General features: G+C 58.1%; 5 protein-coding genes across 22 annotated transcripts; 1 reads left to right on the forward strand and 4 right to left on the reverse strand.

Annotated features, from left to right (window-relative positions):
- The first annotated feature begins 31 nt into the window (after positions 1–31).
- On the forward strand, positions 32–1,298 carry PFDN6 (prefoldin subunit 6). Of its 2 annotated transcripts, NM_001185179.1 has the most exons (5): positions 32–44; positions 195–340; positions 537–607; positions 690–814; positions 1,068–1,298. In NM_001185179.1, the coding sequence occupies exons 2-5, from the start codon at positions 277–279 to the stop codon at positions 1,195–1,197; spliced, it is 390 nt and encodes a 129-aa protein (NP_001172108.1). In that variant the 5' UTR covers positions 32–44; positions 195–276; the 3' UTR covers positions 1,198–1,298. The 2 variants fall into 2 exon arrangements, with proteins under 2 accessions (NP_001172108.1, NP_001172109.1); NM_001185180.1 differs by lacking the exon at positions 32–44 and having other exon boundaries at positions 52–340.
- A 792-nt stretch (positions 1,299–2,090) lies between these two features.
- Positions 2,091–9,545, reverse strand: RGL2 (ral guanine nucleotide dissociation stimulator like 2). 8 transcript variants are annotated; one of them, XM_084966035.1, is made up of 18 exons: positions 8,994–9,085; positions 8,574–8,773; positions 7,231–7,314; positions 6,815–6,993; positions 6,640–6,690; positions 6,255–6,552; positions 5,749–6,000; positions 5,566–5,669; positions 5,392–5,476; positions 5,248–5,319; positions 4,979–5,053; positions 4,292–4,324; positions 4,068–4,189; positions 3,891–3,986; positions 3,697–3,808; positions 3,307–3,588; positions 2,797–2,911; positions 2,091–2,695 (listed from the first exon to the last, which is right to left on the reverse strand). In XM_084966035.1, the coding sequence occupies exons 2-18, from the start codon at positions 8,730–8,732 to the stop codon at positions 2,496–2,498; spliced, it is 2,319 nt and encodes a 772-aa protein (XP_084822161.1). In that variant the 5' UTR covers positions 8,733–8,773; positions 8,994–9,085; the 3' UTR covers positions 2,091–2,495. The 8 variants fall into 8 exon arrangements, with proteins under 8 accessions (XP_084822161.1, XP_084822160.1, XP_084822159.1 ...); XM_084966034.1 differs by having other exon boundaries at positions 5,248–5,316; positions 5,566–5,696; XM_084966033.1 differs by having other exon boundaries at positions 5,566–5,696.
- A 303-nt stretch (positions 9,546–9,848) lies between these two features.
- Positions 9,849–19,037, reverse strand: TAPBP (TAP binding protein). 2 transcript variants are annotated; one of them, XM_005665884.4, is made up of 8 exons: positions 18,961–19,037; positions 18,650–18,820; positions 18,168–18,428; positions 13,275–13,673; positions 12,645–12,986; positions 12,461–12,550; positions 12,314–12,351; positions 9,849–11,173 (listed from the first exon to the last, which is right to left on the reverse strand). In XM_005665884.4, exons 1-8 carry the CDS (start codon positions 18,998–19,000, stop codon positions 11,162–11,164), a joined length of 1,353 nt encoding a protein of 450 aa, XP_005665941.1. In that variant the 5' UTR covers positions 19,001–19,037; the 3' UTR covers positions 9,849–11,161. The 2 variants fall into 2 exon arrangements, with proteins under 2 accessions (XP_005665941.1, XP_084824080.1); XM_084967954.1 differs by lacking the exon at positions 9,849–11,173 and adding an exon at positions 11,736–11,997.
- Positions 19,038–19,362: 325 nt separating this feature from the next.
- ZBTB22 (zinc finger and BTB domain containing 22) lies at positions 19,363–22,706 on the reverse strand. The gene is made up of 2 exons (XM_001927786.5): positions 22,616–22,706; positions 19,363–21,952 (listed from the first exon to the last, which is right to left on the reverse strand). The coding sequence occupies exon 2, from the start codon at positions 21,881–21,883 to the stop codon at positions 19,964–19,966; it is 1,920 nt and encodes a 639-aa protein (XP_001927821.3). The 5' UTR covers positions 21,884–21,952; positions 22,616–22,706; the 3' UTR covers positions 19,363–19,963.
- Positions 22,707–23,214: 508 nt separating this feature from the next.
- Positions 23,215–27,467, reverse strand: DAXX (death domain associated protein). Of its 9 annotated transcripts, none has more exons than XR_014809954.1 (8): positions 27,278–27,467; positions 26,219–26,504; positions 25,247–26,078; positions 24,912–25,126; positions 24,566–24,752; positions 23,903–24,339; positions 23,524–23,746; positions 23,215–23,427 (listed from the first exon to the last, which is right to left on the reverse strand). XR_014809954.1 is itself a non-coding variant. In XM_005665886.4 (8 exons), the coding sequence occupies exons 2-8, from the start codon at positions 26,450–26,452 to the stop codon at positions 23,368–23,370; spliced, it is 2,274 nt and encodes a 757-aa protein (XP_005665943.1). In that variant the 5' UTR covers positions 26,453–26,501; positions 27,375–27,467; the 3' UTR covers positions 23,215–23,367. The 9 variants fall into 9 exon arrangements, 6 of the variants coding, with proteins under 6 accessions (XP_005665943.1, XP_020954250.1, XP_005665942.1 ...); XM_005665886.4 differs by having other exon boundaries at positions 23,903–24,377; positions 24,518–24,752; positions 26,219–26,501; positions 27,375–27,467; XM_021098591.2 differs by having other exon boundaries at positions 23,903–24,377; positions 27,375–27,467.
- Between the last annotated feature and the right edge of the window lie 137 nt (positions 27,468–27,604).

The following is a 27,604-nucleotide window of genomic DNA, read 5'->3' on the forward strand; positions in this document are numbered from 1 at the left end:
CATTCTCTGTTTACTTCCGGGTTCACCAACACTGAAAGAAGAACGTGAGTAGATAGAGCAGGCGTTCGGTTGAGGGCTCTGGGGTCTCTTTTCCCCCGCTGCCGCCTAGAGCAGGGGTGGAGTCGATATCTCGGACGGGGGGAGACTGCGGTGCCCCGAGGGGCTGCTTCTCAAGAGGGCTGTCATTTCCGCAGGCCGGAAAGGGGAGCTCGGGTACCTTCCAGAGTGTGCAACCCAGCGCCCCTCTCCCTCTTCCCGCGGAGTTTCGTCCTCGCCATGGCTGAGCTGATCCAGAAGAAGCTACAGGGAGAAGTGGAGAAATATCAACAGCTACAGAAGGGTAGGGGAACGGGGTTGTCCCGGTTCTCTCACTACCCGAAGCCTTACAAGATGCGTCCTGCCCCTCTCCATCCCACCCGTGCCCCTTCCCCACCTCCATGGTGTTCCCGTCCTTGTCGCTCCATTTCTCACCAGGACGGTAGGGATTGGGTGGCATATCTGATGTCTTTAATCAAGTCTTCCCTCCCACCCGCCAGACTTGAGTAAGTCCATGTCAGGGAGGCAGAAACTAGAAGCACAACTAACAGAAAATAATATCGTGAAGGAGGTGAGAGCACAGGATTTGTGGGGCGAGGAGGGAACTTGTCCTGGCAATGTTTCTGATCACAGATGTCCTGCCCCTCCATCAGGAACTGGCCCTGCTGGATGGATCCAACGTGGTCTTTAAACTTCTGGGTCCCGTGCTGGTCAAACAGGAGCTGGGAGAGGCTCGAGCCACAGTGGGGAAAAGGCTGGACTACATCACAGCTGAAATGTGAGTCTTTGTTCCAGCACCTTCTGACAGACATGCCACGGTGGAAGACGTGTTGAGAAAGCCTTGTAGAGTAGCTTCCAGAGCTGTTCCCACCACCACCACCACCCAGTTCCTCCAGCCGCTTTCCTTTTAACCCCTCTTCTCCTCCCTCCCTTGGATCTCACGTTCCCCACCAATCTCCTTCCTGCCTTCAGCATCCTCAGCAGTAAGTCTCATTAAGACCTCACCGTTTTTGGTGTTCTGTCTTCCTCAGTAAGCGATACGAATCCCAACTCCGGGAACTGGAGCGCCAGTCAGAGCAACAGAGGGAGACCCTGGCTCAGCTGCAGCAGGAGTTCCAGCGGGCCCAGGCAGCCAAGGCAGGGGCTCCTGGGAAGGCCTGACCCTGTGGAGGGGGGAGGGAGGGGGTGGGAATGAGGCAGCTCAAGGGTCTCTACTGTAGTGAATAAAATGTGAAAACACCTGGCTGTTTTCTCACCAGCCACTTCTGTTGTAATCATCTCCACCTTTTCCCCTGGTCCCTTCTCCCCTTATATGTTTATCGCTTCTGTGACTCCCTCAGGTCCAGACTCTTGCAACTGGGCACTCTGAGGCCGAGTAAGCCTTCTTTATTGAGACTGAAATATGAAATATCTCAAATCTCATTTTTCCTGTATATGCAGCCCTTAGGTCTCCATTATCCTGGTTGGAAACATGAGAAGGGCATTTGCAATGCAGTGGTTTTGGGTAAAGTGAGTTTAATTGAACTCAGAATTTTCTAAGCTGTGACCCCAGAATGAAACATGGGGACCCTCCCTGCTGATTTCCCATCATCTTCAAAATAGCCCTGGCATCCCTCTAATTCGTTTTAGTCTTTTTTTCTTAGAATTTGCTTGAATGTAGCTTAAACTGATTTAAAATCTCAACACCTAACGCTCTGATATCATACGTCCTCCATGTTTATACGTTGTCCACAATGTTGTTCTTCCGTTTCTTTGTCCTCAAATTGTTTCTTACACATTCACAGGTGTGGGGGTTTTTGCACGGATCACTTTAATCAGGTGGCTAGAACTTGACAAGGTTTTGTAACAGCTGAGGAGAAAAGTTTAAGAGCAAATAAAGGGATGGAGAGGTTGCCAGGGAGGCAGAAACCATACTGAGGAGACCATCTCCAGCAGCTCCTCGCTTTCAGCTCTTCATGGACGGAAAACACAGCCCCTCTTATTCCACAGTATCCACTCTCAGCCTGCCCCCCTGCCCCCGCCCCCGCAGCATCAGTGGCCCACGCTGCAAGGAATAGAATTCAGGTAGTGTTTTGGTTTATTAGTGTTGTCACAGTGACAGGAATCCCTAGAGCAGGAAAAGGAACTCCTACTTGCCATTCCCTTTGCCTGGGGCTCAGAGCCTCTAGGCTTTTCCCTTCTCCCACTTCTAGGCCCTTCTTGGGCCTGGGCATGCGAGGGTGTGGCCAGGTGTCAGGAACCAGCTGTGTGCCACACTTTTGGAAATCGGGAAGAGCTACACACAGGTTGTCCACCTTGGGATCCGAGGTGACCAGTCCCACAGGCTGGGTCTTGGCTGCCTGGTAACCTGGCAGCACTTCACTGCCCCAGGGTAGTTGGCCGCCTTGCTGGATTTTCTCCCAACGTAGCGCCCCCGTCTGGTATGGCCGCAGTGAGTTCTGTGAGCCGAGGCTCTCCCCTCAGAACAGTGCCCGGGCAATCTTCCTCCCCGTGGCTTTGATCCTGGGGAAGGAGCCCCCTCCCCCCGCGCTCGGGGGCGTCCCCGAGGCAGAGGGGCCCAGCGTAGCAGTAGAGGGCCTGCGCCGCTGCCGCAGGAGGAAATCGTGGGACGCACCATCCATGGCGTAGAAGACGTTGGCCGAGGCGGGGATGGTCAGCTCTGGAGGTTCCAAAAGGGGTGTCAGGCACAGCCCCGGGAAGGGATGGGGGGGTGAGGAAGCACCCCACCACAGCACCGCTCCCCTGCCCCCAGCCTCTGACCTCGCTCCCCTGGTAGCAGCTGCACCAGCTCATACTCTGAAGCCACTGCAGAATCACGATTGTTTTTCTTAAGGACACGACTGATGACACTTGGAGCTTTGTCCTGGCTTGTTACCTGGCAGGACAGCAGACCAAAAGGGCAGTAAATTGGCCATGATGACCTTTGCTTTCCATCTTCCCAACCATAGCCAGCGATCCCAACCAGAAAAGGCTACCTGTCCAAGCCCTTCGAGTAAACAGGACAGCCCTCTGTGGTGGCCCCTGTGCTGCACCTGCCAGCCCACATGCTTTCAGGGCTGTTCCCTGTGCAGAGATTGCTGTTGGCTCTGAAAACCTAACAGCCTCTGGAAGCTCAGGTGCAGCAGCTAATGCAAAGTAACCTTCTGAATAAAACATGGCCGCTAAAACCAAGGGTCAGTGAAAACCAAAACCTTCCTCCCGCTTGGTTCTTGAAACCACAGGGCACCATCCCTCACCCTCGCCCCCACCCCCAGCCTGCAGCTCCCTCACCAAGATGCTCTTGTAGACACTGCCGTCTTCCCCCAGCTCCATCTGGACGCGGATGATCCGGCAATCAGACGCCCCTGGCCCAGACCCACATCCAGCCCCCCTGGAGGCCCCATCTGCTCCCCCACTGAGTGGGGAGCCACACGAGGCTGATCGGCGGTGACCTCGAGAAGGCTTCGGGGAGGAAGTGGGGGGTGAGAGGTGGCTGGGGTTAACCGGACTCTGTAGGGTAGGGGTGCCGTCCAGGGCAGAGTCCAGGGACGAGACAGACGGCCACTTCATGTGCTGGGGACAGACAACATGGGGGGGGGCTGGCATGAAGGTGGGGAGGGCAAGGAAAGACCCCCAAAGTCAGGGTCAGTGTAGAGGTCAAGGGCCAGGAACAGGGCTCACCTGGGCCAGCCGAGTCAGCAGTGGGGCGGGGGTTCCAGCTGCCTCATCTGCCCCCACACTGGGCCGGTCCCAGGAGACAAGGGGGGTGGGGCCCCCAACAGAACCCAGAACCCTGGAGTGGCAGGAGATTGGGAGGGTCAGGGGAAGAAGGGCGGGTCCCCAAGAGACCGCCCTCCGACCACTGCCTCCCTCACTCTGTCCACTGGGAGATGACCAGCGTTGGCCGGAGCACCCGCGGTGCAGGAGGATCACCAGTCCCAAGTGGCTCCACCTCACAGGACACACGATGGCTGAGGGGGAGAAAGAGACGTGAGACACGGACCCCCACACTCAGTCTGAGCCCTGGAGCCCCAACCCAGCCAGCCAGTCACCTCTGGGCCTCTGTCAGTGGCCGGAGGCCCTGCAGCCACCGCTGGATTTCAGGGTCAGGTCGGAGATCATAGCCGCGACATTCATTCTGGAGCCGCCGCAGCTCAGATAGGACAGCAAACTCCTAGGAAGGAGCCCAAATTTAGGGGCCCCCAGCCCTGCCCGCCTCTCCCCTTCCCGGGACTCGGCCAGGGGTATCCAGCATCTGGCCCCAGCACCCCCTCACCTTCCTCCGCTTGTCAAAATTGATGTATCCATTCTGCAGGAAGAAAGGGGATGGTGAGCGGCGCCCCCGCCAGAGGACAGTGCCACCCAGGCCGGTGCAGACCCACATCCAACTCGCACACACTCGCTTGGCCCCCTGCTCCTCCCCCCTCCCCTGCCAGACCCTAGCCACTACCTCACCCTTCACCTGAATGTCACAGGTACAGTGGTGTCCACTCTACAGATGAGAAAATCAGGACTCAGAAGATAAGGAAGTTGCCCAAGATCCCAGTTTATGTAGTGAACTCTCTTAAGTTTACATCTCAGGCAGTTTTTTTTTTTTTTTTTTCTGGACACACTCGTGGCATGTGCAAGCTCCCAGGCCACCAGGGACTGAACCCATGCCACATGCCACACTGAAACCTACACAACAGCTGCAGCAACACCAGGTCCTTAACTTGCTGCACTACCAGGGAACTCCTCAGGCGCGTTCTGAGCACTAAGCAGACATTAATTCATTTCACCCTCGTCATAAACAAGGTAGGTACTAACTTCCCATTTACAGATCCCCAAGCATTGAGAGGTTAAGCAAAACTCACCCAAGTAACAGAAGCCTGGCGCTGAGAACTTAAGCCTTGCAGCCCCTTCGAGAAGGAGGTCTGTCTGACCCTAAGCCCCCCCACTCACACGCACACACACAACCACTGACCTCCAGCTCATCCTTGGAGGCTGCATCCAGCATCACAAGGTCCTTCAAGAAGGTGCCAAGGTATGGGACCACACCCTGAGGTCAAATGACAGTCTGTCACCCCTGCCACGGACCTGAGGGCTCCCCGTGCCTCCACGCTTTTCCTATCCCAGGGCCTCAGAGACCAAGTTCAATTCCCCTGACCCTGCTGTGCCTCCCTCTGGTCCTCAGACTGCTTCTACCGCCACACGCCCTCCTCCCTCCGACTGCCCCCCCAGCCACTCACTCACCCCACCCCGGGAGCCAGATCTCGGGGACTTCTTGGAAGTTGGCTCCAGAGAGGGCTGCAGCTTCCCCTCCTGCTGGTGACAAAAGAAGGGGATGTGGAGGTGGGCAGGGGGCAGGATGGCTGGGCCGCCAGGGACAGGCCTCACCTGCAGGAGGAGCTCCCGACTCTGTGAGTAATTATCCTCCTCCGAGAAAATCTGGCAGAGGTTGGAGAAGACTCTGAGGCTGTCCCTGGGGGCGGAGGGCGGTGGCCTTGAGACTGGCCTGCCTCAGCCCCCGTGGCCCAGCCTCCACACCCAGCCAGGGCCCCATCCTCCCACCTGGCTGCTTCCCCCCAGGCTGCTCGAAGCCTGTGGACGGGGCTGGACTGCAGGGCCGACACGACAGCATACACGGAAGAGAAATTCCGGAGCAGGCGGCACTCCTGTGGGGTCACAGCGGGAGGCCGCGGCTGTGGGACCACCCTCCACACCACAGTCCCCAGCCGGGCGATCCTCACTCACCTCTGCCACACGGATCCACTTCTCCAGGAGCCGAGCCCTCTGGGGGGGGCGAAGTGGCCGGACGGTCACCTCTCCAGGCCCCTCCCCGGTTGAGGTGGCCCCCAGGACGGAGCTGACCACTGCCCCTGCCACTCTGTTAAACTGCGTGACAGTAGCCCGGACAGATGGGCAGAGGTGGGCATGTCCTGGTCGGTCTCTGTGACCCCACAGGGCCCCCAGGCACTGAGAGGGGACCAGATTGAGAAACAGCTCCTGTGGGGCAGAGGTCAGAGATTAAAGTTTATAGTCAGGTCAAGTCAGCCTCCCAATATCAGGGGTTTGAGGCTCTCAGGTGGCCAAGGGACCAGAGGGGCAGAGGATTTGAAGGACAATAACCAGGGCGATGGGAGATGGGGGAGGTCAAAACCGGGGGGACAGATGAGACTGGGAGCTGAGTGGGGATGGACTGGAGTCAGGGACAGGTGAGTAGGGGGCGGGGGCGGGGGGGTCAGAAGTCAGGGTCTCACCGCATCTAGCAGGGTCAGCTGCTCGGCCAAGTGGTCAGCGAGGAACACCAGGACATCCGTGGGGTCAGCAGGGGGGTCGCCGGGGAGGGCCAGGGGCTTAGGAAGGTCGGGGGGCTGGGGGTCCACCCGGGACCGGAGGTTGCGGATGAGGTCAGCGCCGCCCCCCCCAACACCCTCCCCGGCTGCATACCCTGTCTGCAGTAAGAAGCTCTCAAGCCGGTCAAGCTGACCCTTGACCTCAGAGCCAAAATCCTCAGGGTGAGAGGCCAGCCAGGTTGACAGTACAGAGATGGCTACCCTGGGAGAAGGAGAAGCAGCCAAGGGTCAAAGGTCAGGCTGCAGTTTGGGCTGAGGGAACTGCGAGGTCCGAACCAAGGCCACTCACCCTTTTGTCCTCTCTAGTTCATCAGGAGGACGAGATTCAAGGGCTTCCAGCCTGGGGAAGGGGAGAGATTCTGTTCATCCCCCCCCCCCAGGAGCTTTAACTATTCTGGTGGAAGGTTCTGGTTTAAGATTAAGTCCAGACACTTCCACAACCCTTGGTCCCTTATGACCCTGACCTGTCTGCCACCAGTCCTAGCACAGCAGGTGTGGAGGTGAAGGCCCTGTGAGTGGCCAGGAAGGCGGCCGTGAAGGTCACGTCAGCCCCCGATGTCCCGGCATCCAGCAGGTGTCTGACAAGGGCCTCCAAAGTTCCGGCTCGGAGCCTCCGAGAGAAACGCGGGGGAGGCCTTGGGGCCTGGGGAGACAGAGGGCCAGTCACTGACCCTTTTTTCCCCTCTGCCCTAGACCTCCGGGGGAAATCCCAGCCATAGGAGACATCCAGGCTCAATGTGTTACCATTCAGAGAGGACAAGACTTGACCTAAGTCACACAGCAGAGTCCCATCTCCAAACCTCCTACCTACCCTGGGGCCAAAGGGAGGGGAACTGAGAGGGGGTGGGTCAGAGGTGAGAAGTCAAAGTTCTGATCTCACCAAAGGATCAGGAGGCTGATACTGGCGACTTGTGACAGTAAAGGTGGCACCATCCTCCTCCTCATTCCAGGCAGACACGGGGGCCTGGGGGGCAAGGAAGAGGAGGTCAGACAGCTCTACGCCAGGCCCCACTGCCCAGCCTTCACCCCGGGCCCTGCTCCTCCCTCGGCACCCCTCACCTGTTGCGGAGGGGGACAGTACCAGCGAGTACGTGGGGTGGGGGGGGCTGGTGACCCCAGGTCTCCCCTGCTGGGGCCCAGACAGCCCCCCCCAAGCCGCCTTAGAGCCCGGTGGAGTCTAGGGGGTTGCAGTGAGGGGCTGAATGGAATGCAGGAACCCTGGTCCTGGAGACCGCTGTAGCCCCTTCCCCCCAGAGCTGAACCCCACAACAGCAAAAGCCAAGGTGCGAAGCGGGGGTAGAGGGGAAGGGATAGAGGCAGAAAGCCCGAGGCAGAGACCTTGAGAAGCTGCAACCTCAGTCACGGCACAGCCGCATGCTCCGCCCTCCCCCGCGGAACTGGCCAAGCCCACAGACTGAATCCTGCCCTTTAGCCCCCTTTCCCCGGGCCCCTCAGCCCTGGAGACCCCCCGTCAAGGTGGCGGCTCCGATCCCGGGACAGGAAGGAGAAGGGGAAGTGGGGATGGGGGGGGTAGACTCAGAGAGTCATGTGACCCCAGCCCCTCCCCCAACCGATCCCGAAAAACCAGCCCTGCTAGTCACCCAGCCCTCACCCAGACTCTGGACCCAGGAGTCCAAAGCCTCGGGGCCCCAAATCCAACTTCTGGCCCCTCCCGAGGCCCCAGTCCTACTCCGGGCCAGCGCCATTAGTCCCCGGGAAAAGCAGGTGACCACCCTCCACTCCGCCTGGGATGGCCCCTCCAAGGTCCGAGAACCTTGACTTCCCGCCTCCGCCGCGAGGGAGGCGGGGAGGGGTCACGAAATCGAAGGGTTCCCTCCCCAATCCCAGAGCCAGAGGAGCGGGTTACTGTGGAAACAAACCCCTCCCCGCCAAACAAAAACCGGGAGGGAGACAGGGACCTAGACAAAGCGCCCAGAGAGACCAGCACACTCGGGCGTAGGCGGAGAGGGCCAGAGACCCGCAGGACAGCCGGCCAGACGCTCCCGCAGGAGCAGGGCAGGTCCCTGCGGGCAGGTCCTGAGTCACACCGCCACGCGAAGCCACAGAAGCGCCGGGACCCCGCCGCGGGGAGAGGGACAGACACCGACCAGAGGCGCGGACGGAAATGAAGCGGGGGGAAGCGAGCAATGGGCAGAGTCGCGGAGAGAAAGGCGGAGAGTCTCCGAAATACACACCCTCTACCTCCCACCTCTCGCGTCTCACCTCGTCTTCTTCCTCCTCCTCCTCCTCCTCCTGCCCCCCGCCCACGCCCCGGCCACCTGGGCCCCCACCCTCTTCGGGGTCTCGGCTCCGGAAGCTGCTCAGCACGACTCCCCCGGGGGGGCTCGTGTCCCAAAGCAGCCGCAGGGGCCGCGGGAGCATGGCCGAGTGAAGCAATCAGCGGGGTCGGGCCATGGGGGCGCCTGGGGAGAGACGGGAGGGGAGGCGGGTGGAGAGTCAGGTGGGCGCGGAGGAGCCGGGAAGGGAGGTACTTGGGGAGTTCTAGGTAACCGGATGGGAGTTCTGCAGGAAGGCTGGGCAGGGGGCAACACAGGGGTGGAATATGGGGGGGGCTGCGTTTGGGGGATGAAAGGGGTCACGAGTACGGGAACGGGCAGGGTCACAGGGTGCTCTGGCTCTGACCTTCTCAGTAGGGGTGGGGACCGCGCGGGTCCCGGGCCGCTCGTCCCCGTCGGTCTCCGGCCCCCGATCAAGTCCCCGGACGGAGTCCCCTCCCCGGCTTTTCCGCACCCCCGGCACCCCCCCTCGCCAGACTCCCGAGCCCTCCCGCCCTTTCCGCTCCCCCCCACGTCCGCCCGCTCCGAGAGCAGGAGCCAAAAAGGGAAGGAAGTGAGGACAGGAGCCAGGGCCGTGGACTAGCGGAGCGCTGGACATCCAGGGGCCGAGACCCAGAAGCCCGGGTCCCCACCTTCGCTGTCCTCGCCCCCAACCCCGACTCGGGGATCCTGTAACCCAAGTCGCGCCCCGCACTGAATTGGGATAAAGAGTCCAGTCTCCAGCCCCCGGAGAAGGGCAGGAGCAGAAGTTGACATTTCTTCCCCTCAGCACCACTTTGAGGCTAAGACTCCCACCAGGAACGTTTTAGGGGCGAATGGACCCAGTTACTACAGGCCGCGGGACTACACTCCCGCCCCTGCCCCCGCGCGTAGCGGGTGCAGTGGGCGGAAATCCACCCCGGCTTTTCCGAGGAGCCGGCTGTGCCGGCCCGCTCGGAAGGGGGCGGAGCAGGAAGCCACCACTTCCGGTTCCAGACTGCGCTCCGGGGCTTCCGGTGCCGAGGCCGCGTACCCGCGCTCCGATGGTCGCGGCCGGGGCCCGCCGCTGCAGGGCTTCCTGTCCGCGGCCAGGCGCGCCTGACCCCACGTTCTCCCGAAGGGGGGTTGGATGTCGCCGAGGCGTTTGAGTGATCTGGGTCACGTGACTAGAAGTGTCCGTGTGCTTGGAAAGGGGAGCCCCGAGCAGAACTGAGACACCCCATTGGAAGCACCGGGACAACTTTATTCCCACACGCCAGGCCCGCTCCCCGCGTCGGTCTGGCCAGCAGTCCTGCCCTCGAAGACCCCTAAGCCGAAGAGCCGCTTCCTTCCTCCAGTAGTTATTGGATCCAGTACCCGGCTTTGAATACTTAAGACGCAAAACGACTAACTTCTTAGGTGGAGCGCCTCCAGCGGGCGCCAGGCCCTGTGCCCGCGCAGGGGACGCAGCAGTGGACAGGTTCGACCTCGACAGTCCGGGCGGGGAGACAGACGGGCAGTTTACAACGACTCGCACAATCACTTCAATGCAACCTTGGGCAACCGCACAAGAGGGGCACGGTCGGAGAACATGCGATGATGCGGCTGACCAGGGAGGGCGAGGGTGAACCAAGCAGCAGGGCCGGAACTCGGGAGTCCAAGGAGGGTGGGAGGCTGTTGTTGGAAAGGATTCGCCTTCGGTGCGAGGAGCAGTGAGAGGAGGGCTGGAGACAGGGGGAAAGGGGCGGAGGGCGCTTGAAGAGGTAAGCAGTGGCTGGAGCGCAGGGGTGCAGAGAGCAGGGCAAAAATGGATGTGGCCTCTAGAGCACTGGTTCCTGTCCCAGAGGTCCCTGAGACTACTTCAGAGGGTATGCAAAGGTTAGACTATTTTCCTAACAACACTAAACTGTTATTTGCCTTTTCACTCTCATTCTCTGAAAAACATACAGCAGAGTTTTCCTAAAGCTACGTGATACCGACACCCTCACAGTTAATGAACTGTGTGCTTGTGTATTCAGTTGTTCTCCGTTTTAAATTCTAGCACAATAAATACTTAGTTTTTAAGCAAAAGCTCTATAGAGTCTTTGATCAATTTTAAGAGGTTCTGAGACCAAAACTTTTGAGAACCTCTGCCCTAGAGCTCTAAGAGGGTGTCTTTTAAGAAAGCATTCTGGGAGTTCCCGTTGTGGCTTAGCAGAAAGGAATCCCACTAGGAACCATGAGATTGCTGGGTGGGTTAAGGGTCCGGCATTTTCATGAGCTGTGCTGTAGGTCGAAGACACTGCTCAGATCCTGTGTGGCTGTGGCTGTGGCTGGCAGCTGTAGCTCCAATTTGACTCCTAGCCTGGGAACCTCCATATGCCACAGGTGTGGCCCTAAAAAGCAAAAATTAAATTAAATTTTAAAAAATAATAATAATAAAAGAAAGCATTCTGGCTGCTCAGTGGAGAGAGGTTGGAAGGAGCAGTAACAGAGGGTGGGTGCAATTAGGGGAAGTTACTACAGTAGCTCAGATGAGAGACGAAGCCAGCTTCCCCTGCATGGTGGCCAGTGACCTCACTCAGTTTTCTGGAAGAGAAGTAAAAAGGAGGTAAGGAATTTGGGGTCTCAGAAAGCAAGGTGAAATGGTTGTGGTCATTCCAGAGGCAAAGGAACATCATGGCCACAGAGGGTGGCAGGAGAAAGAGGCTAGCATTTTCCACGTGTTTTCTGCCTGGCAGATGCTGTGCCAAGTGCTATTGCTCTTATACCTCTGAGGAGATGCCCCACCTCTTTTAATCATTCTAACAGCTCCCCCGTCCCCTACACTCTGCTGTCCAGTGCAGTAGCCTCCACCCACCGTGTCTGTGGAACGTTTGAGATGCGGCTACTCTGAATTGAGGTGTGCTGGCAGTGTAAAATAAACCCCTGTTCAACAGGATCAGCAGCATCTCTGCAGCGCCAGGGTGCAGGTTCAAGCCCCTGCCCAGCAGTGGGTTAAGGATCCAGCATTGCCACATCTGCAGCACAGATTTCAACTGTGGCTTGGATCTTATCCCAGGCCCAGGGAACTCTGTTTGCTGCAGGGTGGCCAAAAATGAAAAAAATAAAATAACCCCCCCCTGTTTTTGAAGACTTACGAAGGAAAAAATACTGTAACTTTTTATTTATTTTTTGTTTTAGGGCCGCACCTCCGGCATACGGAAGTTCCAGGGCTAGGGGTCAAAGCGGAGCTACAGCTGCTGGCCTACGTCACGGCCACAGCAACTCAGGGATCCGAGCTGAGTCTTCGACCTACACCACAGCTCACAGCAACACCGGATCTTTAACCCACTCAGCAAGGCCAGGGATCGAACCCACATCCTTATGGATCCCAGTTGGGTTTGTTAACTGCTGAGCCACAAAGGGAACTCCTATAACTTTTTGTATAGATTACGTGTTATGATGATAACTTTGGATATATTAGATAACATTTTTGTCATTTTAAGGCAGTCACTAGGTTATGGTATTTTATATGGTTTTATATTTCTATTGGACAGCGCTGCCTAGGTCATTTTATCCCTACACCCAAGGCAACAGGTGAAGTATGTTCTTGGTGGCAGGATTTGACAGGTCTGTGTGAATTCCAAGTCCCTGGCTTGCCCACCAGGCCTGCGGCCTTGCTCTTGAGTGAGGAGTTGGGGGAGGGGATACAACGAGAAGAGAGAGATGAGGGAGGAGGACTGTTACCTTTTGCGTTGAGTCCCTGGAAGCGGCCAGATGGGCAGCTGTGGAGGAAGATGGAGAAAGGATGGGCTGGGCATCAACCTTCTTCGGGGAAGCAGGCAGAGAGTAGCTGCCCACCAAGGTCTTGACCAGGATGGGGCTTACACTTACCAGCCCAGCCCAGTGCCTTGATGAGCCCAAGGAGGAGAAAGGCAGACAGGAAGAGGCCCACGCCGTCCTCGAGAGAGGGCCCCGAGAGACCTGGCAGGCAATGGGGAGCAGAGTGAGCCTTAAATTCCTGGGCACACCTCCCGCCCCCAGCCCCACCCGGTTTCTCCATCCTCCTGCCACATACCTGCCACCTGCAGGGTGATCTCAGACCTGCGCCCCAAGGCAGGCAGGCTCGGGTGGTGGACTCTGCAGGCATAGCGGGCCCCATGCTGTTCGGTGGTGACTGGGGGCAGCTGCAGGTGTGCGGACAGGCTGACAGAGCCATCTGCATGGTGGCTCAGGGCAGAGTGCCAACTCTGCCCCTCGGCCTTCTGAAAGCGACCCTGTGGGCCACCCCGGAGCTCCCACTCCACCTCCAGGCCCTCGGAGGGGTAGAAGTGAGACACCAGGCAGAGCAACTCTGGAGGAGCCTCTCCGGGGGCAGCCCACACAAGGGGCGCTGGTGTCAGGGACACTTTGGGGGACTCTGGGGAGAGAGGAGGAAAAGAGCATGGGGGATCCATCTGCACTCTCCTCCCGCAGAGACCAAAGCATGCCCTCATGCTCCCCCAAACTCTGGGGGTTCAGGTTTTTCTCCCGGGATGGGGAGCCCACTGCCATTGCACAGAAATCTCCATGCCAAAGCCCCCATTCCCAAGGACCTTCTGACTCCCAGGGCCCCCCAGGCTCTCTCCCCCACCACCCTTCTCCATCATGGTGCCCCCATCATCCCAGTGCCCACCTCTACCCATGGAGACCACATCCCCTCACTCACTCTGTACAGCAAGATCCATGGCAACCTGCCCTTGCAGGTATGGCAGGTGTACAGTGGCCAGATAGGTGCCCTCCTGGAAGGGCTGCACTGCAGGCAGCCAGAAGCTGCCATTTCCGGTCCATGGCCCCCAGGGCTCATCATCATCCCAAGCAGCAAAGGCTACTGCCCCCTCTCGGGCAGCTGGCACCTGCCCACTCAGCCCTGGAGTTGCAGCCAAGAGGAGGTGCCCCTTGCCCAGGTGCTGGCGTCGCCACTCCAGCCCAAAGGGAGGGGGACCTGGGGCTAGAGATATAGCAGCCTTGGAGGTGGGGGGCACATAGGCAAAGCTCAAGTCCAGTAGGGCATCTTGTCCCAGTCGGATGCGAGGGGCGGGTGTGTGGGTGATGACAGTGAGCACAGCTGGGGAAGATGCAGGAGAGAAAGAAAAAGAGAGGAATGGAGTTATGGGGACTTGATGCTGTTGACCTACCCCTCCCCTCAGAGCAGACCTCCTATCTGATCCTGGCCATCTCCCAGCCTCCCCGCAAACCCCCTTGGCCCTGGGACTGGGTGGGATCCAGTGGCACTGAGAGTGAGCAGAGCAGTCTGGAGGTGAGTAGGAGCAAGGTGAAGGCTGCTCGGAGCACACAGCCCACCTGAGCCCTGGGGACAGCAGGATCTGAGTGTTCTTGTGACCCAAGCCAGTCTTCACGCCCCACCCCCCAAGGGTTTGCTAGTGAAGACAGCGGTGCCTCATGACGGTCAATCCTCTATTGCTATACACAGTGTTTACAACCCTGGAAGGTTCTGGCTCGAGCCTACACCTGAACACAGGCCTCTGTGCTCTACCGAGGCCGTATATGCCTGTTAAGTGCCTGGCGCCTGGCTGCCTTGGTTAATCCCAACTTCGTGTCTATTTTTATGGCCTTGGACCAGTTACTTTACTCTCCCGTGGCTCAATTTCCTAATCTCCTCAATGGGCACAATGATGATAGCGCCTAGCCCAGGGGCTGGAGTGAAGCTTAAATCTGCCCAGCTGTATTCAGCTGCCCAGATGTAGTCAATTCCTGATTCTGGGTAACAAAGACACCAGGATATGGAAGGAGCTCAGATCACTGCCTGGAACACAGGAAGTGTGCCAAAGTGTCTGCTGTGGTGCACCCAGTTGCATGTCAGACAAACAAGTGCCCCAGCTCAATAGCACCTCTGCAACATCCCCCCACCCTGCTCCATCTTCCCTGCCCCAAGACCCATCACCACCAGCCCCCAGGCATGAAAGGCAAGCACCTGGAGTCCCTAAGTGCTTTCTTCTACGTCAGTCATTCAACTAATATTTATTGAGCCCTTAGGATGTTAGGTAGACGAGAGTGCTAAGGGCAGCCCCTGGCCCTCAAATTGCATGCAGTCTAACACGGGAGACAGACGGCCAGACCCCTACTTTGTCTCTTAAATAGATGTGACATCTGTTTCCAGCTCAAGTTCTCAGCAATATACGTTTGGACACTTAACAACAGCCTCTCCCTGTCCTTCGTATCTCTCTCTCTCCTTCATCCTCCACACTATAACATGGCTACAAGTCTGATCCGGGGAGTTCCCTTGTGGCCTAGCTGGCAAGGATCCAGTGGTTGTCACTGCTATGGCTTGGGTTCCAATCCCTGGCCCAGAAACTTCCACATACTGTGGGCCAGACCAAAAGAACAAGTCTGATGGGGGCACTTGCCTGGTTTTTTTGTTTTTGTTTTCATTTTTTTGTGTGTGTGGGTTTTTTTTTGCCATTTCTAGGGCCTCTCCCGCAGCATATGGAGGTTCCTGGGCTAGGGGTTGAATCGGAGCTGTAGCTGCCGGCCTATGCCAGATCTGAGCCACGTCTGTGACCTACACCACAGCTTGCAGCAACACCGGATCCTCAGCCCACTGAGCAAGGCCAGGGATCGAACCCGCAACCTCATGGTTCCTAGTTAGATTCATTAACCACTGAGCCACGACGGGAACTCCCCACTTGCCCGTTTAAAAACCCCAGCTACCTAGGAAGCCAGCAACCAATAGCACGGGCTGGAGCTAGACGGCTGGGTTTCCTGCTTCTTACAAGTTGTGTTCCCTGGGCAAGTCACCTCTCTGCTCTGTGTCTCACTTTTTTCATCAGTGACATGGGGATAAGATCAGTACCGAGTTCTTATGGTTGTTGCAAGGAATAAATAAGATGAAGCCCATAAAGTGCTTAGAACAGAACCTGACAGATAGAAAGCACTTAGCTGGCATGATTTTCACTACTGTCATCATCACGGACTTCCTGGGCATCTTGGGAAAATGACTTAATCTCCATTTCTCCATTAGTCCAGTGACCTGACCCTTGCCTACCTTTGTAAAAATCAAGTAAAACAACAGGCTTTTGGAGAATCGGCACACACACAAACACACACAAAACTTTTTTTTTTGCTTTTTAGGGCAGCAGCATATGGAAGTTCCCAGGCTAGGGGTCACATCGGAGCCACTGCTACTGGCCTACATCACGGCCACAACAACATGGCATCTGAGCTGCATCTGCGAACTACACCACAGCTCAAGGCAATGCCAGATCCCCAATCCACTGAGTGAGGCCAGGGATTGAACCCACATCTTCATGGTTACTAGTTGGATTCATTTCCACTGTGCCATAATGAGAACTCCTCTTGGTATTATTACTATTATTATTATTATTATTATTATTATTATTTTGTCTTTTGTCTTTTCAGGGTTGCACCTGCAGCATAGGGAGGTTCCCAGGCTACGGGTCGAATTGGAGCCGTAGCTGTCAGCCTACAACACAGCCACAACAACTTGCAATCCGAGCCACATCTGCAACCTACACCACAGCTCATGGCAACGCCAGATCCCCAATCCCCAATGACCCGAGTCGTCATTGTTGCTAGTCAGGTTCGTTAACCACTGAACCACGATGGGAACTCCATCTCTTGGGATTATTTTTATGTAATTTTTAATCCTAGCTTCTGAGGCTTACAAGATTCAAGGTCTCTGAACCTTGTGGGATTGTTTTTGTTTAATAGAGTAATAAAAGTAAGCAATTTCACTTAATTAAAATCCAAAAACATATTTGGAATGGTTAAAATCAATCCTTAGGATTAATAAACAAAACCTAAAGATTTTACAGTTCAACTCTTAAGCTAACAACGGTCTTTTTTTGGTGGGGTGGAGGTCACACCCACAGCCTGTAGAAGTTCCCAGGCCAGGGATCAAACCTGATCCACAAAAGCAACCCAAGATACAGCAGTGACAATGCAGGATCTGTAACCCTCTGAGCCACCAGGGAATTCTGTCAATTTCTATTCTACATTATGCGTGACAAATCTTTTGAGAACCTTCCTGAGAGTAGCTTCTACATCTGATCACTTTTTGACCCTTCGAAGTACCCAGGGTTGCCCCAGAGATTCTGATTTCATTTGTCTGGAGTAGGACTCAGGTTTCAGTTTATTTTAGAAACCTCCAAAAGGATTCTTATTTGCAGCCTGGACTGAGAACTACCAGTTCCTAATTTATTCTTTTTTTTTTTTTTTTTTTTTTTTTTGTCTTTTGTCTTTTTTGTTGTTGTTGTTGTTGTTGTTGTTGCTATTTCTTGGGCCGCTCCCGCGGCATATGGAGGTTCCCAGGCTAGGGGTTGAATCGGAGCTGTAGCCACCGGCATACGCCAGAGCCACAGCAACGCGGGATCCGAGCCGCGTCTGCAACCTACACCACAGCTCACGGCAACGCCAGATCATTAACCCACTGAGCAAGGGCAGGGACCGAACCCGCAACCTCATGGTTCCTAGTCGGATTCGTTAACCACTGCGCCACGACGGGAACTCCGCTAATTTATTCTTGGTGCTAATAAATATTTATTTAATCAGTAAATAAATTAACAAAGTGTCTCCCTTAATCGTCACAACAACGGAAAGGGAGATGGGAAATACCAACCACATTTTAGAGCTGGAAAAGCAGACTCAGAGAGAAAAGGACATTCTCTCACCCCCACCTTGGGAAGCCAACAGCCTGAGAAATATTCCTACCTACTCGGAATACTGTTGCCAGAATAAGCGGCTCGCCTCTGCCCCTGTCCACGTCTGGGGACTGAGAATGGAGGTGTAGGTGCAGGTCAGGGTTGCAGGGTGGGCACTGAGCCCTGTGGGTGTAGGGACTCCTGGCAAATGGAGGGTGTAGGGTTCAGCTGGGCTTGACCAACCCAGGCTGGTCAAGTTGTATTGTTTCCACAAAATTGCTTAAGCCTGAAGGAAGCCAAGGACTCTGTTTATATCCTGCCCACCGTCCACAGAATAGTTCCTAGAAATTCCAAGTCCTGGACAGGTCAGATCTTCCCTACTCTTGCATTTTCCACCCACTCCCTCTCTGCGCCCAACCCTGACCCCTGGACCCCAAATTGCGTAGCATGATGCAATAAGTGGTCCTTGCAGCTGGAACCATCTGCTCTCCCGCCTCCTCTCTTCCATGCACTCAAGCCCACTATTTGGTGACCACAGGGTCAACACGTCCTCACAAGGAGCTGTCGGGGAGGTCAAGAAGCTTGTGCTCAAGAGCCCGTGCTTAGCTATCTGCCAAGGATGTCTAAACTAAGCGAACCGCAAAGGAGGGGGCACCTAGCAAGATCTAGGCGGGAAAGGAGAAAAATTCCTTCTCCCGAGACACTCCAAGACCCATCGCCCCACCCCCCCAAAGCCCCGCCCCCGGAATACTGCGAAGCCCCGCCCCAAGCCGCAAGTCTTTAAAAAAACTGGGCTGGGCCTAGAGGCAGCAGTAGGTATAGCTAAATTTTAGCTGAACTGCCTGGATCTACAAATAAGGAAACTGAGACCCCACTGGGGAACCGGCTTTTCTGGACCCTTAGAATGTACCCATTTATTTCCACTTCCCCTCCTTAGCTACCTGTTGCCATGGTGATGAGAGCAGGCTCCAGCTGAGGCTCAGACTGCGGCTGAAGGAAGCTGGAAAGGCTGAGTACCGGGCTGGACATACTGACCATTAGCCACTTCCCGTCCAGGGCCCGCGGGCACCTCTGCTCCGGAGTCAAGCCGCTGACCCAGTCGGGCGAGGCGGGGAGCGGGATATAGTGGCTCATCTCGCAGCGTGGCGCGGGGGCGTCCCGGGGGTACTGCCTGAAGGCGGCTAGGAGGGCTCCCGCAGGGTCTGTGAGAGCAGAGAAGGGAGGTGTAACTGTAGAGTCGCCGCCAGCAAAGGGGCAGGAAGGCGGGATTTCAAACCGGCAAACCACCCGGTAGTGAGCGATTCACAGGTATTCCAGCTTCATTTTACGGAGGAGGAAACAGGCCCGCGGACACTACAAGACCCAAAGAGGAGAGGCTTTCGGTGGAGGCGACGGAATTGGGAGCGAGTCGGGGAAGGCTCACCGTGCACTTTGAGGTAGAGCTCTGGCTCGAGGTCCGGCCGAGGAGGTGGGCTCCCGGGGCCCTGGCGCAGCAGCAGGGCAGCGGGTTTCTTGGACAGCTGGCCCCGGCCCGCATCCTCCACGAACCAGCACTCGATCACCGCGGGACCCGCCGAGACGGTGGACGCCAAGCCTGGGGTGGAAGGGTGCGGGTGAGGTGTTGGCCCCAATATCAGGTGGTCTGACCTCTCCCCACCCCCTACCCCCCACCCCTGCCGTGGCGGGGTCACCTCCCACCGCTTCTCTGAGCAGAGAGTCGCGGGGTTAGCTCACCCAAAGCTACTACAGAGAGGAGCAGAGACAGAGGCTTCATGGCGTCGCGATCCTCTCAGCTCCGCAGCCTCCTCTTCCCCCTTTCACTTTCACTTTCCTCCAAAGGCCGCAGGTGGGACGGAGGAAATCCCCGCTCGGGTTAGGTGAAGGCGGGGGAGGCAGGTGCTTCCCCGCAGGCTGCACCGGAACCTCCTCTCCAGTTCTGGTCTGGGGACCTCAGTCGCACCCACTCCCCCCCCCCGCCCTCCTGGACCACCCAACACCACAAAGTCCGGAGCCCTCCCGCCCTCTGGGCTCCCCCTTCCTCTCCGCCAGAATCCCCTTCCCTGAGAACCATCCCTCCACCATCCCCCACCTGTGCCAAGTCCCCAGCAAACACATAGGGGGTGTCGGGAAGCCAAGTGAAATGACCAATAAATATTTTAATCACCATTTAAAAAAAATAAGATTTAAAATAAAAACTCCTACAACTTACTCCCTCCTTGTCTTCACTCCCCCCTCCCCAGTGAGAATCAAGGTGGGGGACGCCAAGGTGGGGGAGGAGAGGTTAGGGTGGAAATAAGGGGCACATCCTTTGAGGGACAGGGTATGTTCCAGGACAAGGGTGGGGCTCAAAGACCTGGTCCCCACAACAACACAAACACAGACTTCAGGTACAGACTACAACCACCTGACCCTTGACCCAGCGACTCCAGGATGCTCCACTAGCCCCCTCTCCCTCCCCACTCCCCACCGAGTGCGCCCTATTCTACTCTGGGGCTGGGGCTTCAGTGTACCCATCTGAGGGGGACGAAGGGCTGGGTTTGGGGATACTTTGGGGAGGAGGGGCTGCAGAGTGGAAAGGGGTGATCCGTGGTGCAACGCGGTCCCAACTCCAGAATATGTACAAGTCTATTGAGATAGGAAGACAGTAGGTGTGTGGGGACACCACGTAAGAGCCACAGGGCCCCTGGCTCCCGTTCCTCTTCCCTCCTTCGCAGGCTACCCCCAGTAGCCCGCCTCTTCAGTTTGCTCCTCCGCCCCCACCGAAGCCCATTTCCACCTTATGGACACTGGGCGGGGACCAGACCCGTCGGCTGGGCGGGGGCGTGGTCCCACTCGCCTCGTCGCCGCTGCCCCGGCCTGGAGACTCTCTCTTGGGTTGCACGGCTGGCCCGGTGGGCCCCCCGGGTCCCGCCCCAGCCCCGGCCCCGGCCCCGCCCCCACCTAGGCGGTGCCGGCGCTCACAGTGTCCCCGGTGGCGCATGAAGCTGTCTCGCCACATGAACTTCTTGGCGCAGACGCCGCACTCGTAGGGCTTGAGGCCTGTGTGAGTCTTCATGTGCTCCGTCAGGTGATGCTTCATCTTGAACTTCTTGTTGCACACGGGGCAGTCAAAGGGCCGCAGGTTCAGGTGCATGTTCACGTGCCGATCGCGCATGCTCTTATGGGAGAAGGCCTTCCCGCAGTGGCACAGAAAGATCTTATTTCCATCCCCACTGCCTGTTCCTCCAGGGGTCCCACCAGTGCCACCCGGCATGCCCAGGGCCCCTGCTGACGCGCCCCCCAGCGTCACAGCCCCGTGTTCAGTTTGGTTCCCTGGTGGCTGGCCTGGAGCCTGTGAGGAGGAGGAGGAGGTGGATGAAGAGGATGGGAAGACTAGGATCTGGTTGCCCTGCATGTCCAGCGGAAGCAGGGGCCTAGGAGGGTGGGAGGGAGCATAGGAGGAAGGGGTTGGTCCCCCTGAATCCTCAAGCCCCCCTCCGGGACCCCCACTCTCATAGGGGCCAAAGTCATTGGAGGACTCACAGAAATTGACCTGCTCCTCTCCCTTGTCTGGAGGCTCAGACAGGGTCCGGACATCACTAATGCTAAGGGTCGTCTCAGGTTCTCCCCCTGGTGGAACATGGGAGCCACCCCCCAGCTCTTCATCTTCATCATCCTCACAGGTCAACACCAAGTCTTCCTCCTCCTCATCTTCCTCCAGGTCTGGGTCTTGGGGAGCCAGGGGTGCTGGTGCGGGGCAGGTTCCACCCCGCTTCACGTACACCCAGTGTTTCTGTGGTACGATGCTGGGGGGTGCATAGACCGGCCGCCGGAGCCCAGCCCCAGGGACCACCGCCCCCCTCCCATCCCCGCCATCATCACACAGCTCATCTGCCTCCAGCAGCAGCTTCCCAGAGGTAGCCCCTCCACTGCCAACCACCGGGGCTGGGAACACAGGGCCACCACCTCGACGCTCCCCGCTGCCCACTGCAGAAGCCGCAAAAGCCTCTTGGGATGAAGAGGAGAAATCAGTGGACTCCCGGGGGCTGAAGTAGTTGCTGCTGCTGGGGGACTGATTCTCACTGGCCCGGCTGGAGGCATGAGAGCGCACGGAGCCCACAGCAGCAGGGGCTACACTGCCCCCACTCCCGGGGGGGACCCCTGCACCAGGGACAGTGACGGATGTTGCTGCAGCAGTAGTGACGGTGGTGGTGGTGGCTGAAGCCCGGCCCTCTCGGAGGAGTTCAGTGCACTTGTCCACGATGTGCCACATCTGGAGCACAGACCCCACTGTGAGGAAGTTGACAATGTCGGCAGCGGCCATGCTGAGCCGGCCAGTGTAAGCTGAAGCCAACACAGTCTCGAAGGCTCCGGGGTCCATGACGCTGGGCAGTGAGATGGAGGTCATGCCCTTGAGTAAGACCTGGTCGTGGAAATAAGGGGAGGACGCAGCCAAAACAGCACGATGAGCCCTGAACTCCCGTCCCTGCACTCGGATGGACACATCACAGAGCTGGCCCTGCAGCCGCTGTTGATTGAGGGACTCCAGGAGGGCACTGGTCACCTCAGGGAAGGACACGTGTACCACCGCAGCCGCAGGCAGGGGCAGTGGCGGGGGGGCCAGTGATAGAGGCAGAGGGAGTGCGGCCCCACCCGGAGACATAGGAGATGGCTCCATGGTGTGGAGGGGAGGGGTACCCCCCCAGCCACAGGAACAAGGGGAGGAGGAGGGCGGCCGGGGGGGTCTCTGGAAAGGAAAAGAAAGAAGAAAGATAACATCTCATAATGACACAGCCCTGTACAGTTTAAAAGCTTGTTCGCACTTATTCTCCAAGTAACTTCCCACAACGACACTGTAAGGTGGGTATTCCTGTCAACCCCACTTGACGGATGAGGAAACTGAGGCTCAGAAAGAGTAAGAGATTATCCAAGGTCACACTAGTAAGGGGCAGCGCCCACAAATGCAGGTGTTCTAACTGCAAATCCAGTGCTCCTTCCTTGTAGGTTAAGAGAAACAAGAAGCTCTTGGGGAGCTGGGTGCCTCCCTTCAGAAATTCACAATTGCCTGAGAGCTTGAGTTTCCAAAATTTACCCTTTTGGAGTTTTGTACCTTTTCCTTGGTAGGGGCGCAGGTCAGCTCTCAGTATTGAAAACCACCGCTCTCTCCATTTCCCTTTAGGCTAAGACCCCTGGATCTTTTGCCGGCCACGCCCCTTGCCCCCAGTTATCGCTAACCACGCCCGTTTTCGACCACGCCCACCATAGACCCGCCCCCACGGCCTTTTGGCTCCGCCCCCTGTGTACCCCCCGCCCACATCGGACTCCGCCCCCCTCTGCTCCGCCCCAAGCGCTACAACGATCTCCTCTCCCACCCGGAAGGCGCCCCCCAACCCCGCGCGTCCCCGCTTACCGGGCCGCGCGCCCCCGGGCCCCCCCGCCCCTCACTCGGCGGCCAGAGCCGCAGCCCGGGCCCCTCCCGCCGCCATCTTGCGCCGACTCCCTCCGCCCTCCGCCTCCGCTTCGCCTCCCGCCTCTCCGGCTTTAAAGGCACAAGCCGGCACCCCGCCCGAGCCGCTGGGCAATACTCGGCCGACTCGGCCACTTCTCCTTTAACGAACCACGGCCTCATTCCATCTTAAAGGTACCGGGTCTCTTCCGCCGCTGGGGGCTCAGGACACGGTTCGGCCGAGGCTCTCCTTCCCCTTTAATTCCGTAAGCCTGCCTCTTCCCAGTGGCAAGGAGTCCAGGCCCTCGCCGCCTGGCCCCGCCCCTGTGCTGTGGTCATTAGCGGGACTGTGGGATCTCCTCGCAGTGGCCTCCTAGCTTGACAGTCCCCCAAGCCCCGCCCCACACAGGCCTGGATTGGCCGACTCACTCCGAGTCGGCCCCCTGATTGGCCGCCCCGAGTGGGAAAGTAAAGTCCGCCTCGAGTCGGGCGGAGGGCGCGGGGTCCATCCGTCCCAGGCCTGAGACTAGACAGCCGCCAGGGCAAGACAAGGAAGACATGGGTACCATAAGAAAAGAACTTTATTGTTTATTAATGTTTCTGTGTAAAACTTAAGCTTTGTGTTTTTAAAAGAAACCACCAAACGGGGACCAGCTCAGTGCCTCCTGCCTCCATCCTCTGTCCCGAGCGCAGTGGAGCAGGGAGCGCGGGGGCAGCTAGTCGGAGTCCGAGAGCACGATGATCTCCTCGGGGTCGCACTGCGTGGCCACACTCATCTGCGGGGAGCGAGACGGTCAGCACGGCCCGGGGCGGAGGGGAGGGCTGCGGTGGGCGCGCCAGGAACCGAGTCGGGGGACAGCTTCCCCTCTCACCTTACAGGTACTGGGTCTGGAGGGCTGGGCCTGGGGGTTCTGGGCCAACCGGGCTGGACATGGGCTAGAGAGGGAGCTGGTCACCAGGCCGTGGCTGGGAGAGTCCACCCTGGTCGAGGAGTCAGCAACCGGAGCCACGGAGGCCAAGGGGGAAGGGGGGCTGGGCAGGGCCCGCGTCCTCTTCCCCTCCTTCTCTCGCACTGCCCTTGGCCTTGCCACGCAGCTGAGGACAGAAACGTATGGTGTGGAGGCTTAGGGCAGCCTGAGGCTGCGAGGCAGCGTCCACTTCTCCCAGCAGCCTGGGCTCCGCAACAGTGCCCTCAGAAAGCCCCCCGCAGGCCCTCCTTGGCTTCCCTCTTGCTCCTCCTTGTGCAGTTACCTGTTTCCTAATGGCCCTGTTTCTCTTGGCTTCTCCCTCCGAGATTTCTTGCAGGGGGGAATGCAGTCCCCCCAGGTGTGTGGAGAGACACCGCCATTGAAGGAAGTGGAGGTGACCATGGCTGCTCCGTTCTCCAGGACAGTGGTGAGGGGCTCCTCGGATGGCTTCCTGGAAGACGACACATCCCTCTCCTCAGGGGACGGGGTAGTATCCAGGGGCAAGGCTTCAATCTCTAGCTCAAAGAGCTGAGACGCAGGGCTCTCCTCCTCCAGGGGCAACTCCTCAAGACGCTCGCCACTGCTTTCAGCATCAATGCTGGAGGGGGCCGGGGGCTCTTCTGACAGTGAAGATGGCGACACCCCAAGTGCTTTGCTTCGCTGCTCCCCTGAAGACCTGCTGATCCCTTTGCCAGGCTCCATGTTCTTCTCAGTGGAGATCTGTAGTGGGGACATGGGGCTCTTATCTCCATCCTTATCTGGAAAAGAAAAGAGGAGAGGATAGAGTAAGAACTAGGGGAAGAGAAGTGCTGAGAGGATGGGAAGGATCTCAGATGATGGGGCTGGTGCCCAACAGTCGAGGGAGCTGACACACGAGAAGACTGTCTTCCTGACATACCTGCTTCCTCCTCCTCCTCCTCCTCCTCCTCTTCATCGTCCCCCTGACCTTCCTGCATCTGTTCCAGATCCTCCTCCTCTTCTTCGGAATCTGTGGCCTCCTCGTCTTCCTCCTCATCCTCCTCCTCTTCTTCCTCGTCCTCCTCCTCCTCCTCATCACTTTCCTCATCTTCCTCATCATCTGTCTCAGCCTTGGAAGTGGTCGAGCACTCCTGGGAGGCCATCCCACTAGGGCCCTTCGGGGGACAAAGGAGTTTCTCTAAGGAATCCCTTGCCCCCTTGAGGGACTGGTTCTTGCATCCCTTCTGCACACTCCGCCATCAGTCCCAAGGACTCCCTCCTGGCCAGTGCAGGGGAAGGACAGGGTCTCTCTCAAGGGTGTGGCCCTTCCATACCTCGCCAGAATCCAAGGAGGCTTTGGGGGGTTCTGCAGAGTGGGCAGAGGTGGCCTGGGGGAGCCGAGCCCTTCTCTTCTGTCTCTCGCCCTCCTCACTCTTGTCTTGCATCATTGCATATTTGGAGATGACCTCATCCAGTCGGCTCATAGCCAAGCTCCGGTTCTCCCGCAGGCGCCGGGCTAGGACAGGATCTGACAGGGCAGGATCGACACCTGCATGGGAAGACATAGGTCAGAGCACTCACCCAGAATCCTAGAAGGAGGGACTCCAGAGAGCTTCCTCCAGCATAGGCCAACACACCAAGGGACTGGGGAGACCCTGCTAAGGCCTACCTGGCCTGTAGTCGTCTGTGAGGTGACAGCCGAAGTTGTAGATGAGATCGAGGTGGCGACGTTCCTGCAACCTGATGCCCACATCTCGGAAGGCATCCTGAGCCATGAGCTGGAGCTGCTGTCGGGGGAGGCCAAGGCTGTGCCGAGCAGCTGCCTTCTCGACAGCCCGAAGTACGTCTCCATAGTCAGGGAAGGTATCAGGCCCTGGCTTGTTGATGAGCCGCTCGATGCGCCTGTTCACCTCCGGGTAGCGGGTGCCCCGGTAGGGGATGCGCTGCTCTATGACCCGGCCCGTCAGAGAAGAGCATTCTTTGAGCTCACACAGCCGCCCAAAGAGGCGGATCAGCTTACGCTTCAGTCTGGCCTCCTGCAGGTAAGTGGAGTCCGGGTCGTCCAGTTCTGAGAGATCCAGCTCCTTTTCCTGCAGCCGCCGGATCTCTGCCACATAGAGCGCAAGAAGCTGCTCCAAGCGCTGGATCTGCCGCCGGGAACCACGGGTCCTTGGGGCCTCAGAGGCAGTGGTCTCAGCATTTATGGGGTCCGAGGAGGGGCCTGTGGGGGGGTCATTCCCGGAGGGCTCACTAGAGGTGGTGGCAGCAGGGGCCAGGTTCATCTTCTTCTTGGCCGAGTTGGCCTTGAGAACAGTGCAGAGCTCGTTAATGTAGACATAGAGCTTGGCGGGCCGGCTCTGAGCCCGGGAAAGGACCCGAGAGAGGATGTTGTGGAACTCCGCCGAGGCCAAAAACAGTGAGTGGGCCCGCTGCTGCCGGCTAGAGAGGAACGGGACCACCTCAGGGTGGTCTGCTGTCTGCCTCCTACACAGTTCAAGGAACTGGAAGGTTCACGGGGAAAGGGACAAGGGATGGGTTGAGAGAAAGAAGGCGAGGTGGGGTTAGTGGGGAAGACAAGACAAGAGAGCCAGTCGGCCAGCCCCCTCCCTGGAGTACAAGAATCCTCTCCCCTAAAGCTCACCTCTTTAAACAGCTTCTCATTCTCCAACTTGTAGCATTTCTTGCCGCCCGAACTACTGCCTCCTCCAGCCCCATGGGGCTGGGAGGAGCCAGGGGCTTCTGCCCTGGGTGAGGCTGGAATGGGGGCTGCCCTGGGTGAGGCTGGGTTGGGGGGTGGGTGGGAGGGCCCTGGCTGAGCAGCTGCTTCATCTTCGTCATCATCATCCAGCACGATGATGCTGTTAGCGGTGGCCATGGGGGATCAAATCCCCCGGAGGGAGGAAGTGGTGGGGTTTTCGTGATTCCTGCTGGAAGGGGACGGGGCCTCAGAAAGAGCCCCTCCAGCAGAGCCCCATCCCTTCATCTCACACATTTTTGTCTTCTTGGTTTTCAAAAACACCCAGCCATGCCCAACAGTGTCCTCACTGCCTGTCTTCAGCAACCATTAGTACCGTGTTTTTCTGTCCCTTTACTACGAGAGCCCCAAACCCTCGGAAAACCTGAAGTCCCACCCCCAGCTCCACCCCTCACGTCGACATCCGGTCTTTCGGTTGCATTTCCCCACTATTTCTCATAGGTGGCAAGTTGATTCTTCTCAACCCCGGACCACCTCTCACACTGCACTCCAGATTTCCTCGACACCCCCTGGAACAGATACCACACCCTCGTTGGCACCACCTCCCCGTGTCCCCCTTCCGCTCTCCCACAGGTTCGCCCCGTCCTGTAGGATCACCCCAACTCCCAGCCTCTCCGAGGCGAGGGTTGGTCCTCCCCACATCCACTCCCCTTTCTCCTGCCAAGACCACCTCCCTACCCCGCCCTCCGGTGGGTCTCCTCCAGCCGGGGCGGCAGTCGGAGATAGCTCGGCTCCAGTCCCCTCTCTCTCACACCAACCCGAGCCTCCCCATTCTCTCCGTGTGACCTGTAAGCGACCGTGGGCCCCACACTGGTCTCTCCTGCTTGCTCTCACACTCTAGTCCTGAGGCCGGCCCTGCCCCCGGAGGAGCTTCCCGCCAAGTCCCCCTCCCCCAGTTCAGCCCCCGGCCCCCCCACACCCCTTCAGGGATAGTAAGGAAGGTACCTCAGCCTGCCCCTCAGACTCAACGCCCAGGACTCCCGAGTACCTCGACCTCGACATTCCCGCCCCGCCTTCGCCCCCCGCACCGCCCGGCCCCCACCTCAGAAACGGTCTCTCGAGGCGACACTCGCCGCGGATCTCAGAACCTCGCATGGTTCCCTCCGCCTTCCTTCCCCCTCCCACCGCAGGCCCTACTCCGGACCGGAAGCGGCGGAGTTTCCGCCTACAGGCTCCTGGGTGCGGCCATGTTGCCGTACGGATCCCAGTCTCCCCAGTGGCCGGAAGTGACAGTAGGCCCGCCTCCTCGAGCACCTCCAGTGCCGCCCACAT

Source organism: Sus scrofa, chromosome 7 (genome assembly GCF_054392235.1).
Source record: "Sus scrofa isolate SSC_HxYL_T2T_F1_AM1 chromosome 7, Sscrofa_HxYL_maternal_Yorkshire_Landrace_v2.0, whole genome shotgun sequence".
In the NCBI taxonomy this organism is placed as follows: domain Eukaryota; kingdom Metazoa; phylum Chordata; class Mammalia; order Artiodactyla; family Suidae; genus Sus; species Sus scrofa.